Source organism: Bos grunniens, chromosome 18 (genome assembly GCF_055505025.1).
Source record: "Bos grunniens cultivar Pamir isolate PY7600 chromosome 18, Bosgru_T2T1.0, whole genome shotgun sequence".
Taxonomy (NCBI): domain Eukaryota; kingdom Metazoa; phylum Chordata; class Mammalia; order Artiodactyla; family Bovidae; genus Bos; species Bos grunniens.
Window position 1 is genome coordinate 66,245,140 of NC_141182.1, and position 12,511 is coordinate 66,257,650.

Genomic DNA, 12,511 nt, shown 5'->3' on the forward strand with positions numbered 1-12,511 from the left:
ATCTATTTGCCGTGAAGTGATGGGACCGGATGCCATGATCTTCATTTTCTGAATGTTGAGTTTTAAGCCAACTTTTTCACTCTCCTCTTTCACCTTCATCAAGAGGCCTTTTAGTTCCTCTTCACTTTCTGCCATAAGGGTGGTGTCATCTGCATATCTGAGGTTATTGATATTTCTCCTGGCAATCTTGATTCCAGCTTGTGCTTCTTCCAGCCCAGCGTTTTTCATGATGTACTCTGCATATAAGTGAAATAAGCAGGGTGACAATATACAGCCTTGACGTACTCCTTTTCCTATTTGGAACCAGTCTGTTGTTCCATGTCCAGTTCTAACTGTTGCTTCCTGACCTGCATACAGATTTCTCAAGAGGCAGGTCAGGTGATCTGGTATTCCCATCTCTTTCAGAATTTTCCACAGTTTATTGTGATCCACACAGTCAAAGGCTTTGGCATAGTCAATAAAGCAGAAATAGATGTTTTTCTGGAACTCTCTTGCTTTTTCCATGATCCAGCGGATGTTGGCAATTTGATCTCTGGTTCCTCTGTCTTTTCTAAAACCAGCTTGAACATCTGCAAGTTCATGGTTCACGTATTGCTGAAGCCTGGCTTGGAGAATTTTGAGCATTACTTTACTAGTGTGTGAGATGAATGCAATTGTGCGGTCGTTTGAGCATTCTTTGGCATTGCCTTTCTTTGGGACTGGAATGAAAACTGACCTTTCCCAGTCCTGTGGCCACTGCTGAGTTTTCCAAATTTGCTGGCATATTGAGTGCAGCACTTTCACAGTGTCATCTTTCAGGATTTGAAATAGCTCAACTGGAATTCCATCACCTCCACTAGCTTTGTTCATAGTGATGCTTCCTAAGGCCCACTTGACTTCACATTCCAGCATGTCTGGCTTCAGGTGAGTGATTACACCAGCATGATTATCTGGGTTGTGAAGATCTTCTTTGTACAGTTCTTCTGTGTATTCTTGCCACCTCTTCTTAATATCTTCTGCTTCTGTTAGGTCCATACCATTTCTGTCCTTTATCGAGCCCATCTTTGCATGAAATGTTCCCTTGGTATCTCTAATTTTATTGAAGAGATCTCTAGTCTTTCCCATTCTGTTGTTTTCCTCTGTTTCTTTGCATTGATCGCTGAGGAAGGCTTTCTTCTCTCTTCTTGCTATTCTTTGGAACTCTGCATTCAGATGCTTATATCTTTCCTTTTCTCCTTTGCTTTTCGCTTCTCTTCTTTTCACAGCTATTTGTAAGGCCTCCCCAGACAGCCATTTTGCTTTTTTGCATTTCTTTTCCATGGGGATGGTCTTGATCCCTATCTCCTGTACAATGTCACAAACCTCCATCCATAGTTCATCAGGCACTCTATCTATCAGATCTAGTCCCTTAAATCTATTTCTCACTTCCACTGTATAATCATAAGGGATTTGATTTAGGTCATACCTGAGTGGTTTTCCCCTCTTTCTTCAATTTCAGTCTGAATTTGGCAATAAGGAGTTCATGGTCTGAGCCACAGTTACCTCCCAGTCTTGTTTTTGCTGACTGTATAGAGCTTCTCCATCTTTGGCTGCAAAGAATATAATCAACCTGATTTCGGTGTTGACCATCTGGTGATGTCCTTGTGTTGCATCTTCTCTTGTGTTGTTGGAAGAGCTTGTTTGCTATGACCGGTGCATTTGCCCGCGCTATGTGCGCCGTTGCAGCCGCCCCTGGTAACGGTGATAATTGACCTTATGCTAACTCCACATGTAACCTTGAGATGACTTTTTTTCTGTTTTGCTCTGGGACTCTGTTACGGTGTGTGAGTTTCTCTCTAGTTGTGGCACCTGGACTCAGTAGTCATGGCATGTGTGTTGCTCCCAAGGCACATGGTGTGGGATCTTAGATCGCCAACTAGGGATCAAACCCCTGCATTGGCAGGTGGATTCCTTACCACTGAGCCACCAGGGAAGCCCTCCATCTTTGTTTTTTTAACATCCACAAACATCTGTTGAGGTGGACACGATCCTCAGGCCCATTTTACAATGAAGGAAACCAGTGCTCGCGAGGCAAGTGGTTCTAGGCATTGCCCAGGCCACCCAGCCTGGAAGTGGACAGCTGTCAATCCATGCTGCAGGCTCGGGGACCCATAAACCCAGGTTCCTGTCCAGCACGCACCCCCTCCCGCCACGTGGCTCTCTGGGCTCCCAGCATACGCTCTTCTGTTGACGGAATGGGTGCTAACCTCTTCTGTCAAGAGGAAATACAGTGACAGCCTCATCGGCCAGGGCCCCTTGAACCGGGCCTCACGGGGTGGGGGGGTGGGGTGGGGGTGTGTGTGTGGCCACAGCTCAACCCCACTTGCAGCACGGCACGTGCTCGAGAAGTGGACGTATCAGCTGGCAGGGGCTGTTTGGCACAGGAGCCCAGGGACGCCTGGAGAGCAGAGTCCAGCACAAGACATGGCAGGAGCAGCTGACCACAGCAGGGCCGTTACTAGCACAGCTGCTCTTGCTGACGTCAGCCGGCCTGCGGCTCCCGCAATGCCCCCGAGGGCACTTCTAGCCCCAAGACACCATGGCCTCCATTCTCCAGAAGCCTCGCCTCTGGCCCTTGTCAGACCTCCCCTCACGGCGCTTCTCCCCACACTCTCCAGACCACATCCTCGTCTGCAGCCCGGCCCAGCCCCGACAGAGGCCACAGGCAGACTCGGAGTGTTGTCTCCTCCTGGAGTGGCGCTGGCTCCAGCCATTCCCCTGGCCTTGTCCAGACAGGGCTGCCCCTCAGGGGGACCCCGCACCTCTGGCTCGCTCCCCATCGACACAGACATCCGTGTACACATCCGGGTTTATTCTCGCTCTGGTGCGGGCCAGGGTCACCCCAGCCTGTGAAGCTGGGGATAAGGCCAGGCTCGTCGGGTTTGGGGAGTGGGTGAGGGGACAAGGGGAGGAGGGAACAGCGTTGGGTGGAGCGCCTTCGGATGTCCTGTGAGCTGATGGGAGGTCAGAGTCTCCAGGCTCCCTCACACACTGCCCGGTATATATCTGGAGTCAGGGGCCGGAAGGCTTGGGCCTGGTTGTCCAGCACGAACAGGGGATCAGCAACGACGCTCACATTGAAGCCCTCGCGCACCAACCGGGACTTCACCAGTTTGAACGTGCCTGTGATCTCCAAGGCGTCCTGCGTGGGGAGCGACTGTAATCTCGACTGCAACCGCCCTGCCGGGCCTCCCATCCACCCCTCCAGCCACCCGAGCTCACCTGGATACGAATGAAATGGGGAGCGGCGTAGCCCGGGAGAGAAGTGCGCACGTGCTGGTACAGCCTCTGCCCGTCGAAGGCCTGGCCGGGCACCAGCTGCACGGCGGCCATGCCCACCTTGCCCTCACACCCTGGGGAGCACGTGCAACCTCAGCACCACAGCTGCCCTCTCCCGGGTCCTGGCGGCTCCCCACCTGGAACAAGCCCCCACCCCTCCCACAGGGCTGTGCACTCCTCCGCACCGGGCACAGGCACGCCGTACACGTTCACCTCCTGCAGGAAGTCCACGGCTGACAGCACTCCCTCCACCTCCCGCGTGGACACATTCTCACCCTTCCACCTGCGGGGTGGAGCAGGTGCCTGGGATCAGGGCGCGGGAAAGGAGGTTCCACCCCTGACCAAGCGCCGCCTCCTGGCCCCTGGGCCCCTGGCCTGTCCCGTCCTGAATATGTACGAGGGGCCCACCCCTGGAAAGGATAGCCCCCGCCTCCTCACCATCGAGCCCCGCCCCCTGGTAGGAGAGGCCCCGCCCACTCCCCAAGCCCCGCCCCTCCCCGAATCCACACGTCCGGCCCTGAGGAGCCCCGCGGTACCGGAAGGTGTCCCCAAGGCGGTCGCGGAAGTAGAGGAAGCCTTCGTGGTCCATGGCCAGCACGTCCCCGGTGTTGTAGTAAAGGTCGTTTGGGCGCCGCACGTTCTTCACCAGCTTCTTCTCTGACAGCTCCCGGGGCCCGCGGTAGCCCAGGAAAGGTTGGTGACGCAACACCTGGGTCAGCAGGAGTCCCGCCTCCCCTGGGGTAGGAGCGGGAGTCGGGCATTAGCCATGGCCGAGCGCGTCAGGAGCCCCCCAGGCCACGGCCCGGACTCTGCCAGAGAAGAGAAAGACCCAGAAACGGATCCAGAGACAGAGACAGGAAATGAGGGTGGTATCAGAGAGTCCCCTCAGAAGAGGAAAAGGCCAACAAGGATGGACAAGGGAGAGACACAAATGGTGATGGGAAGAGAGATTCCGCTGTGAGCTTGCCAGCCCCCAGGAGAGCAGACCCTCGGAAAAGGTTCAGGGCGGGAGCTGGATCCCTGGGAGGATGGGACTTCCACAGAAAGCGCAAGCGAACACCTCAGATGGACACCCAGAGACGCAGCAGAGCCAGAGGTTGAAGCAGAGGAGCTGGGCAGAACCGACCAGCTGAGAGGGAGGCCCCAGACTGTGGGCAGACAGACCAGGGATGCAGGGCCTGGCTGAGGACTGCAGGCGCCACCACTGGGCGTCAGCCACCTCGAGGCTTCGGGTGGCTTGTTCCAGCCACAGAGAAGCCCACAGCTCTCACCCCTTCGCACACCTGGGGAGGTTCCCCAGCCCCGTACCTGGCCTCGCAGGGATGCAGAGGCCCTGACCGTCCCTCAGAGGCTCCTCTGTCTCCAGGCTGTACTGCACCAGCTCGAAGGGGGACAGCATCTGGGTAGATGGTGGGAGGCATCAGCAGAGGTCCGATGGGCTCAGCCCCAGTCAGGGCTCCGTCATGCCCAGCAACTCACTCGGAGGAAGCAGCTGGTCTTGCCCTGGGCCCCACAGCGCCCCGGATAGTTGATGAAGCCGACGTTGCCCTCGGTGGAGCCGTACATCTCCCAAATCCGAATGGGGCCGAAGCGCCGCTGGAAGGTCTCCCACACTTCTGCCCGGAGTCCATTGCCAATCGCCAGGCGGACTTTATGTGTCCGGTCCTCTGGCCGCTGCAGGGACACCCCGAGAAGGGTGAGGAGGGGCTGCCCTTTGGTGTGCCCCAGTAGCCCTTACCCAGGAGAGCTGTCCTGGGAGGTGACGGGGGCCTGTATCTAGGGGATCTGAGTTCTTAACTTTAGAGTAGTTACCTGGAGTCTATACCTGGAGAGAGTTACTTGCAGGGCTTACCTGTGGAGGATACCTGGGAACCTTACCTGGAGGAATATGTAGGGGTGGCCAGAGGGCTTCTATAGGGTCTGACCTAAGGGAGACCTCTGGGGTGTTATACAGGGATGGTTATCTGAAGCTTTTACCTGGGGGTGTTTACTGGAGGCCTTAGCAGGAGGAGTTACTTGGGGGGCTTTTACCTGAAGGTAACCTGGGGGACTGACTTGAAGGTTAATTTTGAGGAGTTATCCCGGGGCCTTACTTGGGTTAGTTACCAGGAACCTTTTCCTGAGTGGTTACCTTGAGATTTTATTTGGAGGGACGTTAGGGCCCCCCTGGTGGATCAGATGGTTAAGAGTCGGCCTGCAATGCAGGAGACCACGGTTTGATCCCTGGGTTGGGAAGACCCCCCTGGAAAAGGAAATGGCCACCCACTCCACTATTCTTGCTTGGAAATTCCATGGACAGAGGAGCCTGGTGGGCTACAGTCCATGGGGTCGCAAAGAGTTGGGCACACCTGAGGGACTAACACACACTCCTTGAGAGAATCACCTGGGGTCCACGTGTCACTAATCCATAGGATGAGACCTGCTCAGGTCTAGTGACTTTATCCCGAGCCACAGCCTGCTCTCAGTACTTTACATGTTTGATTCTTGCTGCACCCCTGTGAGGTATTATTCTGTTTCCCCAAAGAGGACACTGAGGCTGAGAGAGGTGAAGTCACCCCCCCCACCGCCCCCCACCACAAAATAGCACAGCTGATCCTCAAAGCAGCTGTGATGGGAAACCTTGCGTGGGACCCCCTGTCCTGAGGGCCACTGTGTGAGTCCTGGCCCGAATCTCCCTGAGACCTTCACTGGGATGACTCGGGGGCTCTCTGAGCATCTCACCTGGGGTGTGTTGCACAGGTACCGCAGGATCTCGCCCACGTACTGGATCACAGTCACACCATGCTGCCGACAGTCATCCCAGAAGCCGGAGGCAGAGAACTTGGGGGCCAGGACACAGGTCACCCCTGGAAGGGAGGAGAGGAAGGGGTTTCAGGTCAGGCCTCTGAGCTGCTGTAAGAAGCTGCTCTGACCAGCTGGCTCTGGCCCATGAAGCCCAAAATGGCATCACACTCATCTCTGTGTCACTGGCCCAGCCAGGACTGTCCCCAAGAGAAGAGCACAGCCCGACCTGAGTCCAAATCCTGTTCAGAATGTGTGGAAAGCTCAGTGCCTGGTACAAAGCCCTGCTGAATGAGGGCTGTGAGCAGGAGTCATTCATGATTGTGATAAATGTCTTAGGAATGCCTATCTAGCTGGGCAAATGGATAGCGGGTAGAAGGATGGATGGGTGATGGGGGCTGGGTTGCTGGATGGATATATGGATGTTGTGAAGGATGGACATGTGGATCAGTACATCTTAGGGGCCACTACAGTCACTCCGTGGAGAAGGGCATGGCACCCCACTCCAGTATTCTTGCCTGGAGAATCCCATGGACAGAGGAGCCTGGTGGGCTACAGTCCATGGGGTCGCAAAGAGTTGGACACAACTGAAGCAACTTAGCATGCACAGTCACTCCAGGAAAGTGCTCCCTCTTTTTCTGATCCCCTCCTCTGCAGCTGGCCCTGTGGATGGCACTCTCCCTACCTCAGCTCTAATCCTCAGAAAACCCCACAAGCTAATATCATCAGCCCTGCACCCAGAGGGACGACTGCTCCTGTGCTTGGGAAGGGAGCAGGTGTGTGTCTTCTTCGAAGCTGTATCTTGGCGGAGGTGAAGTATGATGTCCTCTCTGTGAAAATGGATGCTGGGTCCTTGAAAGCAACAGCTCTGTTGGCAACCCCAAGTGAAATGCCTGGATTCTGGAAAGGGCTTCAAGAGCTGCTAAGACCAGGGGGGAGGTTGATAAGGATTTTTCCAATGAAAATGTCCCAATTCTTCTTTGCCTAAGATGGGATCCCAGTTTTAAGAAGTCTCTGGTGTGACAAATTAGGAAGCAATATGCACTGCACCAAGTTCTTCCCAAGAATAATTAAACTGAATTTAAATAAACTGGAAAATTCTGAAAGAGATGGGAATACCAGATCACCTGATCTGCCTCTTGAGAAATATGTATGCAGGTCAGGAAGCAACAGTTTGAACTGGACATGGAACAGCAGACTGGTTCCAAATAGGAAAAGGAGTACGTCAAGGCTGTATATTGTCACCCTGCTTATTTCACTTATATGCAGAGTACCTCATGAAAAACGCTGGGCTGGAAGAAGCACAAGCTGGAATCAAGATTGCCAGGAGAAGTATCAATAACCTCAGATATGCAGATGACACCACCCTTATGGCAGAAAGTGAAGAGGAACTAAAAAGCCTCTTGATGAAGGTGAAAGAGGAGAGTGAAAAAGTTGGCTTAAAACTCAACATTCAGAAAATGAAGATCATGGCATCTGGTCCCATCACTTCATGGGAAATAGATGGGGAAACAGTGTCAGACTTTATTTTTGGGGGCTCCACAATCACTGCAGATGGTGATTGCAGCCATGAAATTAAAAGACGCTTACTCCTGGGAAGAAAAGTTATGACCAACCTAGATAGCACATTGAAAAGCAGAGACATTACTTTGCCAACAAAGGTCCGTCTAGTCAAGGCTATGGTTTTTCCTGTGGTCATGTATGGATGTGAGAGTTGGACTGTGAAGACGGCTGAGTGCCAAAGAATAGATGCTTTTGAACTGTGGTGTTGGAGAAGACTCTTGAGAGTCCCTTGGACTGCAAGGAGATCCAACCAGTCCATTCTGAAGTCCATTCAGCCCTGGGATTTCTTTGGAAGGAATGATGTTAAAGCTGAAACTCCAGTACTTTGGCCACCTCACGCAAAGAGTTGACTCATTGGAAAAGACTCTGATGCTGGGAGGGATTGGGGGCAGGAGGAGAAGGGGACGACAGAGGATGAGATGGCTAGACGGCATCACTGACTCGATGGACGTGAGTCTGAGTGAACTCTGGGAGTGGTGATGGACAGGGAGGCCTGGCGTGCTGCGCTTCATGGGGTCACAAAGAGTCGGACACGACTGAGCGACTGAACTGAACTGAAAAACATCGTGGGGATTCTTCTCGGGTTGTCCAATGGTTAAGAATCCACTTTGCAATGCATCAGACACAAGTTTGATCCGTGGTTGGGGATCCCACCTGCCACAGAGCAACTAAGGCCTCGGGCCACAGTAGAGTCCAGGCACCACATTGAAGGCCCTGAAGGACACAACTCAGACCCATTGCAGCCAGATAAATAAATAAAGATTGTTTTAAAATAAATGAAAACACTATGACAACCTGGAATGGGATGCGGTGGGAGGTGGGAGGGAGGTTCAGGAGGGAGGGGACACATGTATACCCGTGGCTGATTCATGTTGATGTATGGCAGAGACAAACACAATATGGTAAAGCAATTATCCTTCAGTTAAAAATTTTTAAAAAGCGAGTCTCTTGTAAAGAGCAAAAAAAAAAAAAAGTAAAAATAAAACAGGGACTTCCCTGGTGGTCTAGTGGCTAAGACTGTATGCTCCCGATGCAGGCGCCCCGGTTTGATCCTTGGTCAGGGAACTGGGTCCTGCATGCCACAACAAAGACCTGGTGCGGCCAAAGAAATAAAAACTTTTAAAAATAAATGAAAACATCTCTAGAAAGACTGTCTAGTTTTAACAGGAATGTGGGAGGGAGAGGAACAGAGACCAAGCAAGCAAGTACAAAGAACACTTGAACTGCAAAAAGACAGATAATTGGGCTAATTAAAAAAAATATATATGTAATCATTTATTTGGCTGCCCTGGGTCTTAGTTGCAGCATGTGGGCTCTAGCTTCCTGACCAGAGATCGAACCTGTGGCCCCTGCAGTGGGAGCACACAGGCTTAGACACTGGACTACTAGGGAACTCCTGGGAAGTTTTTAACATGAGGTGAGCATCAGATATTATTCAAGAGTTACTGTTAATTTTTCAGGTAGGTGTGATAATCACAGTGGTCACAGGTGTTTTAAGTTCTTACATATTAGAGATACATACTGCAGTATTTACAAAGAGAAAGATAGTATCTAGAATCTGGTCCAAAATAATCCAGAAAGAAGAGAGTTCCTATTAAATAAAATTGGCAACGTTAACAATTGTTGAGGCTGGGTGAGGATTTCAGAGACTTCATCAAACTATCTGCTCTGCTTTCCTGTATGTTTGAAATGGCCCATGATTTTAAGATTTTTGAAGAAATAATGAGAGTAAAAAGTGAGAGTAAAGGGGAGGTGATAATCAAAACACAGAAGAGCAAAATGCTGCTAACGGCTGCAGCTGGGTGGTGAGTACCTGAGGATTCATGTAGAAAACTTTAGAAATTTTGGTATTTCAATATATTCCATGTTAAAATTTCAGAAACGACAACAATGGCAACAAAACCGACCAGGCGCTCTGTTCACTGAATTCGTGGCCAGGTGTCTAGGGAGACAACCGGAAGGAAGGGTTGCTGCCGGTTCCTTCACTGGCTCCACCTGGGACCCTGACTGCCAGGAATACCCAACACCCACAGCAGTGCCGCTCTCTTCCTGCCCGCGGCACAGCCACGAAGGACTCCCCGGGTGTCCGTCCCTCTATCCAGGTGGCCCTGGGCTTCTCTGTCCCTTGTCAAAGATGGGAACCTGGGGTTCTGGGTAACCTATTGGGCTTGCCACCCTGACATCCAGGCTGGGAGTCCTGTGGATTGAATGGGGACCTCAAAGAAAGAAAGGCTTACCAAGGTCCAGGCAACTGAGGACTCCAAGGACAAGCCCCATGGTGTGGTACAAAGGCAAGACCGTGTAGACCACGTCGTCGGCTGTGACCCCACACAGAGTCAGCATCCCTGCAACCTGCAGCACCCGCTCGTAGGTGAGGATGGCGGGCTTGGGGAGCCCTGGGGAGAAGAGGGGAGAGGAGGGTAGGGCAGGCCCGCAAGCTCAGGGGTTTGAGGCTCTGGAAAGATGGCCAGCGTGGGTGGGTTTTCATCGGGGTTCAGCGGATGAATTCCAAAGGTCAGGGTTTCAGCGGCTGTTTACCGGCCAGAGGCAAGGTTCTGGCACTGACCATTCAGATAACACTGGCTGTCAACGTTGGGGCCAGGGGTCACAATCCAGGGGCAAGGAGGGTTTCAGAGGCCAAGTTGAGGGCACAAATCAGGCTTGAGATCAGGTCAGCAGGAGAGTTCAGAGGTCGGGCCTGGACATCGGGCACGCTCACCGGTGGTCCCCGAGGTGTAGATGAACAGGGCTGGGCTTCGCAGCTTGATGTCCGCCCGCAGGTCGGCGGGCACGGGGTCTGAGGGGGCGGCGGCCAGGGCGGCGCCCAGGGCCCCCACCCCGGGCGTGGGGGAGCTGCGGCCCAGGTAGAGACAGTGCACCTTCTCCGCCTGCAGCTTGGGCAGGACCTCCTCCAGGTTTGCCCGGAGCTCTGCGGGAGGGGTCAGAGGAAGCTTCAGGGGGGCGGGGTGCCCTGCGGTGGGAGGGGCGAGACGTGCCGAGGCCCGCCCCCCGCAGCCGCGAAGCGCACCTGCCTTACCTGTAATGAGTATTGGGGTGCGAAACGCCCGCAAATAGCCACGGTGAAAAAAAAATCAACACAACTCTGGGACCTTCAGCATTTCTGTCCAGCAACTGGGTTTGGGTCCTAAGAGCCAGCGGGCTGTGGGCTGTTTTAAGAGCCAGCCCCGACTGGGACCCCCTGGACAGCAGTACTCCGCCGCCCTCTCCCGCCTGCTGCCCAGCCCCTCCGACCCCCTTGTCCAGGGGTTCTCACCTGGGTCCACCACCAGCACGCGGGCCCCGGAGCTCAGCACCGCGTGCACCAGGGGTGGCCCGCGGCCGTGAGGGTTGATCCAGACCACCGGGCAGCCCAGCTTGGCCAGCCCCAGCCACAGGCTCAGGGCGGGGAGCATCTGCGAGGGCAGCACCAGCAGGGCGGTGGGCTCCCGGTCGCGCAGGCCCGCGACGCCGGCCAGCTCAGCCTTCAGGGCCCAGGCCGCCTGGCAGGCCCTGGTGTCCAGCTCTTGGAAGGTGACCGCGCGGCCCCCCGGACCGGTGCACACCAGGATCGTGCGGCCTGGCTGCGCCCGTGCACGCCGCTCAAAGGAGTCCACGAAGGTGTCCGGCGGCTGGCGCCGCAAGCGTGCCCAGGTGCGGAGGCCCAGGCGGAGCATCAGGAAGGTGTAGGCCAGGTCGGCCGGCAGCCAGAGGAGCCCGGGCGGCGGCCGTGCGGGTAGCAGGGTCAGTAGCAGGGCCGCAGCAGCCAGGCTCAGCCAGTGTGGTGTCCAGGGGCCCAGCCAGGGCCCTGCCAGCACGGCCAGGCCCAGCAGCAGGCCGCAGGCCGGGTCGCCCAGGAGCCAGCGCAGAGCTGGGGCCGCTGCCGCCGCCCATGGCGACTGCCCCAGGCCCCACAGCAGCAGCAGCAGCAACAACGAGAAGGCCAGTCGCCTCCAGAGCCCCATGGCACCTGCTCCTAACTCCGGGAAATGTCCAGGAGTGCCCACCTCCGCCGGCGACCCGCCCCTGTGCAGTGACTCATGGACTGTTGACCAAGGTGTGGGCCCCAGGACTCTGCCCTCCCGCCTTCCTAACCCCAGGTGTTTGTTTGGCCCTGCCTGCTCTTCTGTGTGTCGCTGGCCCCTCTGCCCCCTTTCCTGCCACTGGGTGCCAGTCTCTTGGGAAACAGTCCTCTGAACTTCCAGCCAGGCAGGATAGCAAGGCAGCTCCGACGCTAGCAGGCCTCCCGGGAGGCTCCCTGTGCACCGACCTAACCTGACTCCGCGGGAGCTGGGTGGGGGCCAGGGACACAGCAGATGGGCAGTAAGCTCTGAAAGTCGCAGAGCCTGAGTTCAAACCTGATCCTGACCCCCCTACCCAGGCCCCGCTCTGACTCTGCTGTACCCCTGGCATCTGTGGGGACCAGGCTCAGGGTTCAGGAGGCTGAACTTTGTCTGGAATATGGGTATGGCGGGAAAGCCTCAGCAGGGGAGCGTGGAAACGAGCCGGGGGCCTAGGATTTCAACGTGGGCCCGCAGGCCCCACCCCACCCCCCACACCCCCGCCCCACACCCCTGCCCCCGGCTCGGGATACTTTGCAGGCGGTGCGCGGGCCTTGCGCCAGCGATGTGAAGGAGGCCTGCGAGGAGGAGCCTCTAGCTGACCCTGGCTGGTATCTTCAGCAACCCCGGTAGGCAGCCTGAGAGGCCGGCTGCTGGTGTCTGTGCCGCCCCTAGGCCAGCGGGGCACTCGCGACCCTGAAGGCCAGGACAGTAATTCTGGGACTCAGGCCCCAAAGATCCCCTGCCCCTCAAAGTGAGTGGTTAAACCATCAAGGCCATCAGGAGGGGAAGCCTGAAGGCCAGAGAATCTG

At 55.3% G+C, this 12,511-nt stretch overlaps 1 protein-coding gene across 4 annotated transcripts; it reads right to left on the minus strand.

Annotated features, from left to right (window-relative positions):
- Window positions 1–2,813: 2,813 nt before the first annotated feature.
- Window positions 2,814–11,632, minus strand: SLC27A5 (solute carrier family 27 member 5). Of its 4 annotated transcripts, none has more exons than XM_086354999.1 (10): window positions 10,916–11,632; window positions 10,361–10,570; window positions 9,879–10,037; window positions 6,019–6,143; window positions 4,777–4,971; window positions 4,606–4,696; window positions 3,834–4,032; window positions 3,511–3,580; window positions 3,241–3,371; window positions 2,814–3,160 (listed from the first exon to the last, which is right to left on the minus strand). In XM_086354999.1, exons 1-10 carry the CDS (start codon window positions 11,601–11,603, stop codon window positions 3,124–3,126), a joined length of 1,905 nt encoding a protein of 634 aa, XP_086211125.1. In that variant the 5' UTR covers window positions 11,604–11,632; the 3' UTR covers window positions 2,814–3,123. The 4 variants fall into 4 exon arrangements, with proteins under 4 accessions (XP_086211125.1, XP_086211124.1, XP_086211126.1 ...); XM_086354998.1 differs by having other exon boundaries at window positions 3,483–3,580; XM_086355000.1 differs by lacking the exon at window positions 10,916–11,632 and adding an exon at window positions 10,679–10,904 and having other exon boundaries at window positions 3,483–3,580.
- Between the last annotated feature and the right edge of the window lie 879 nt (window positions 11,633–12,511).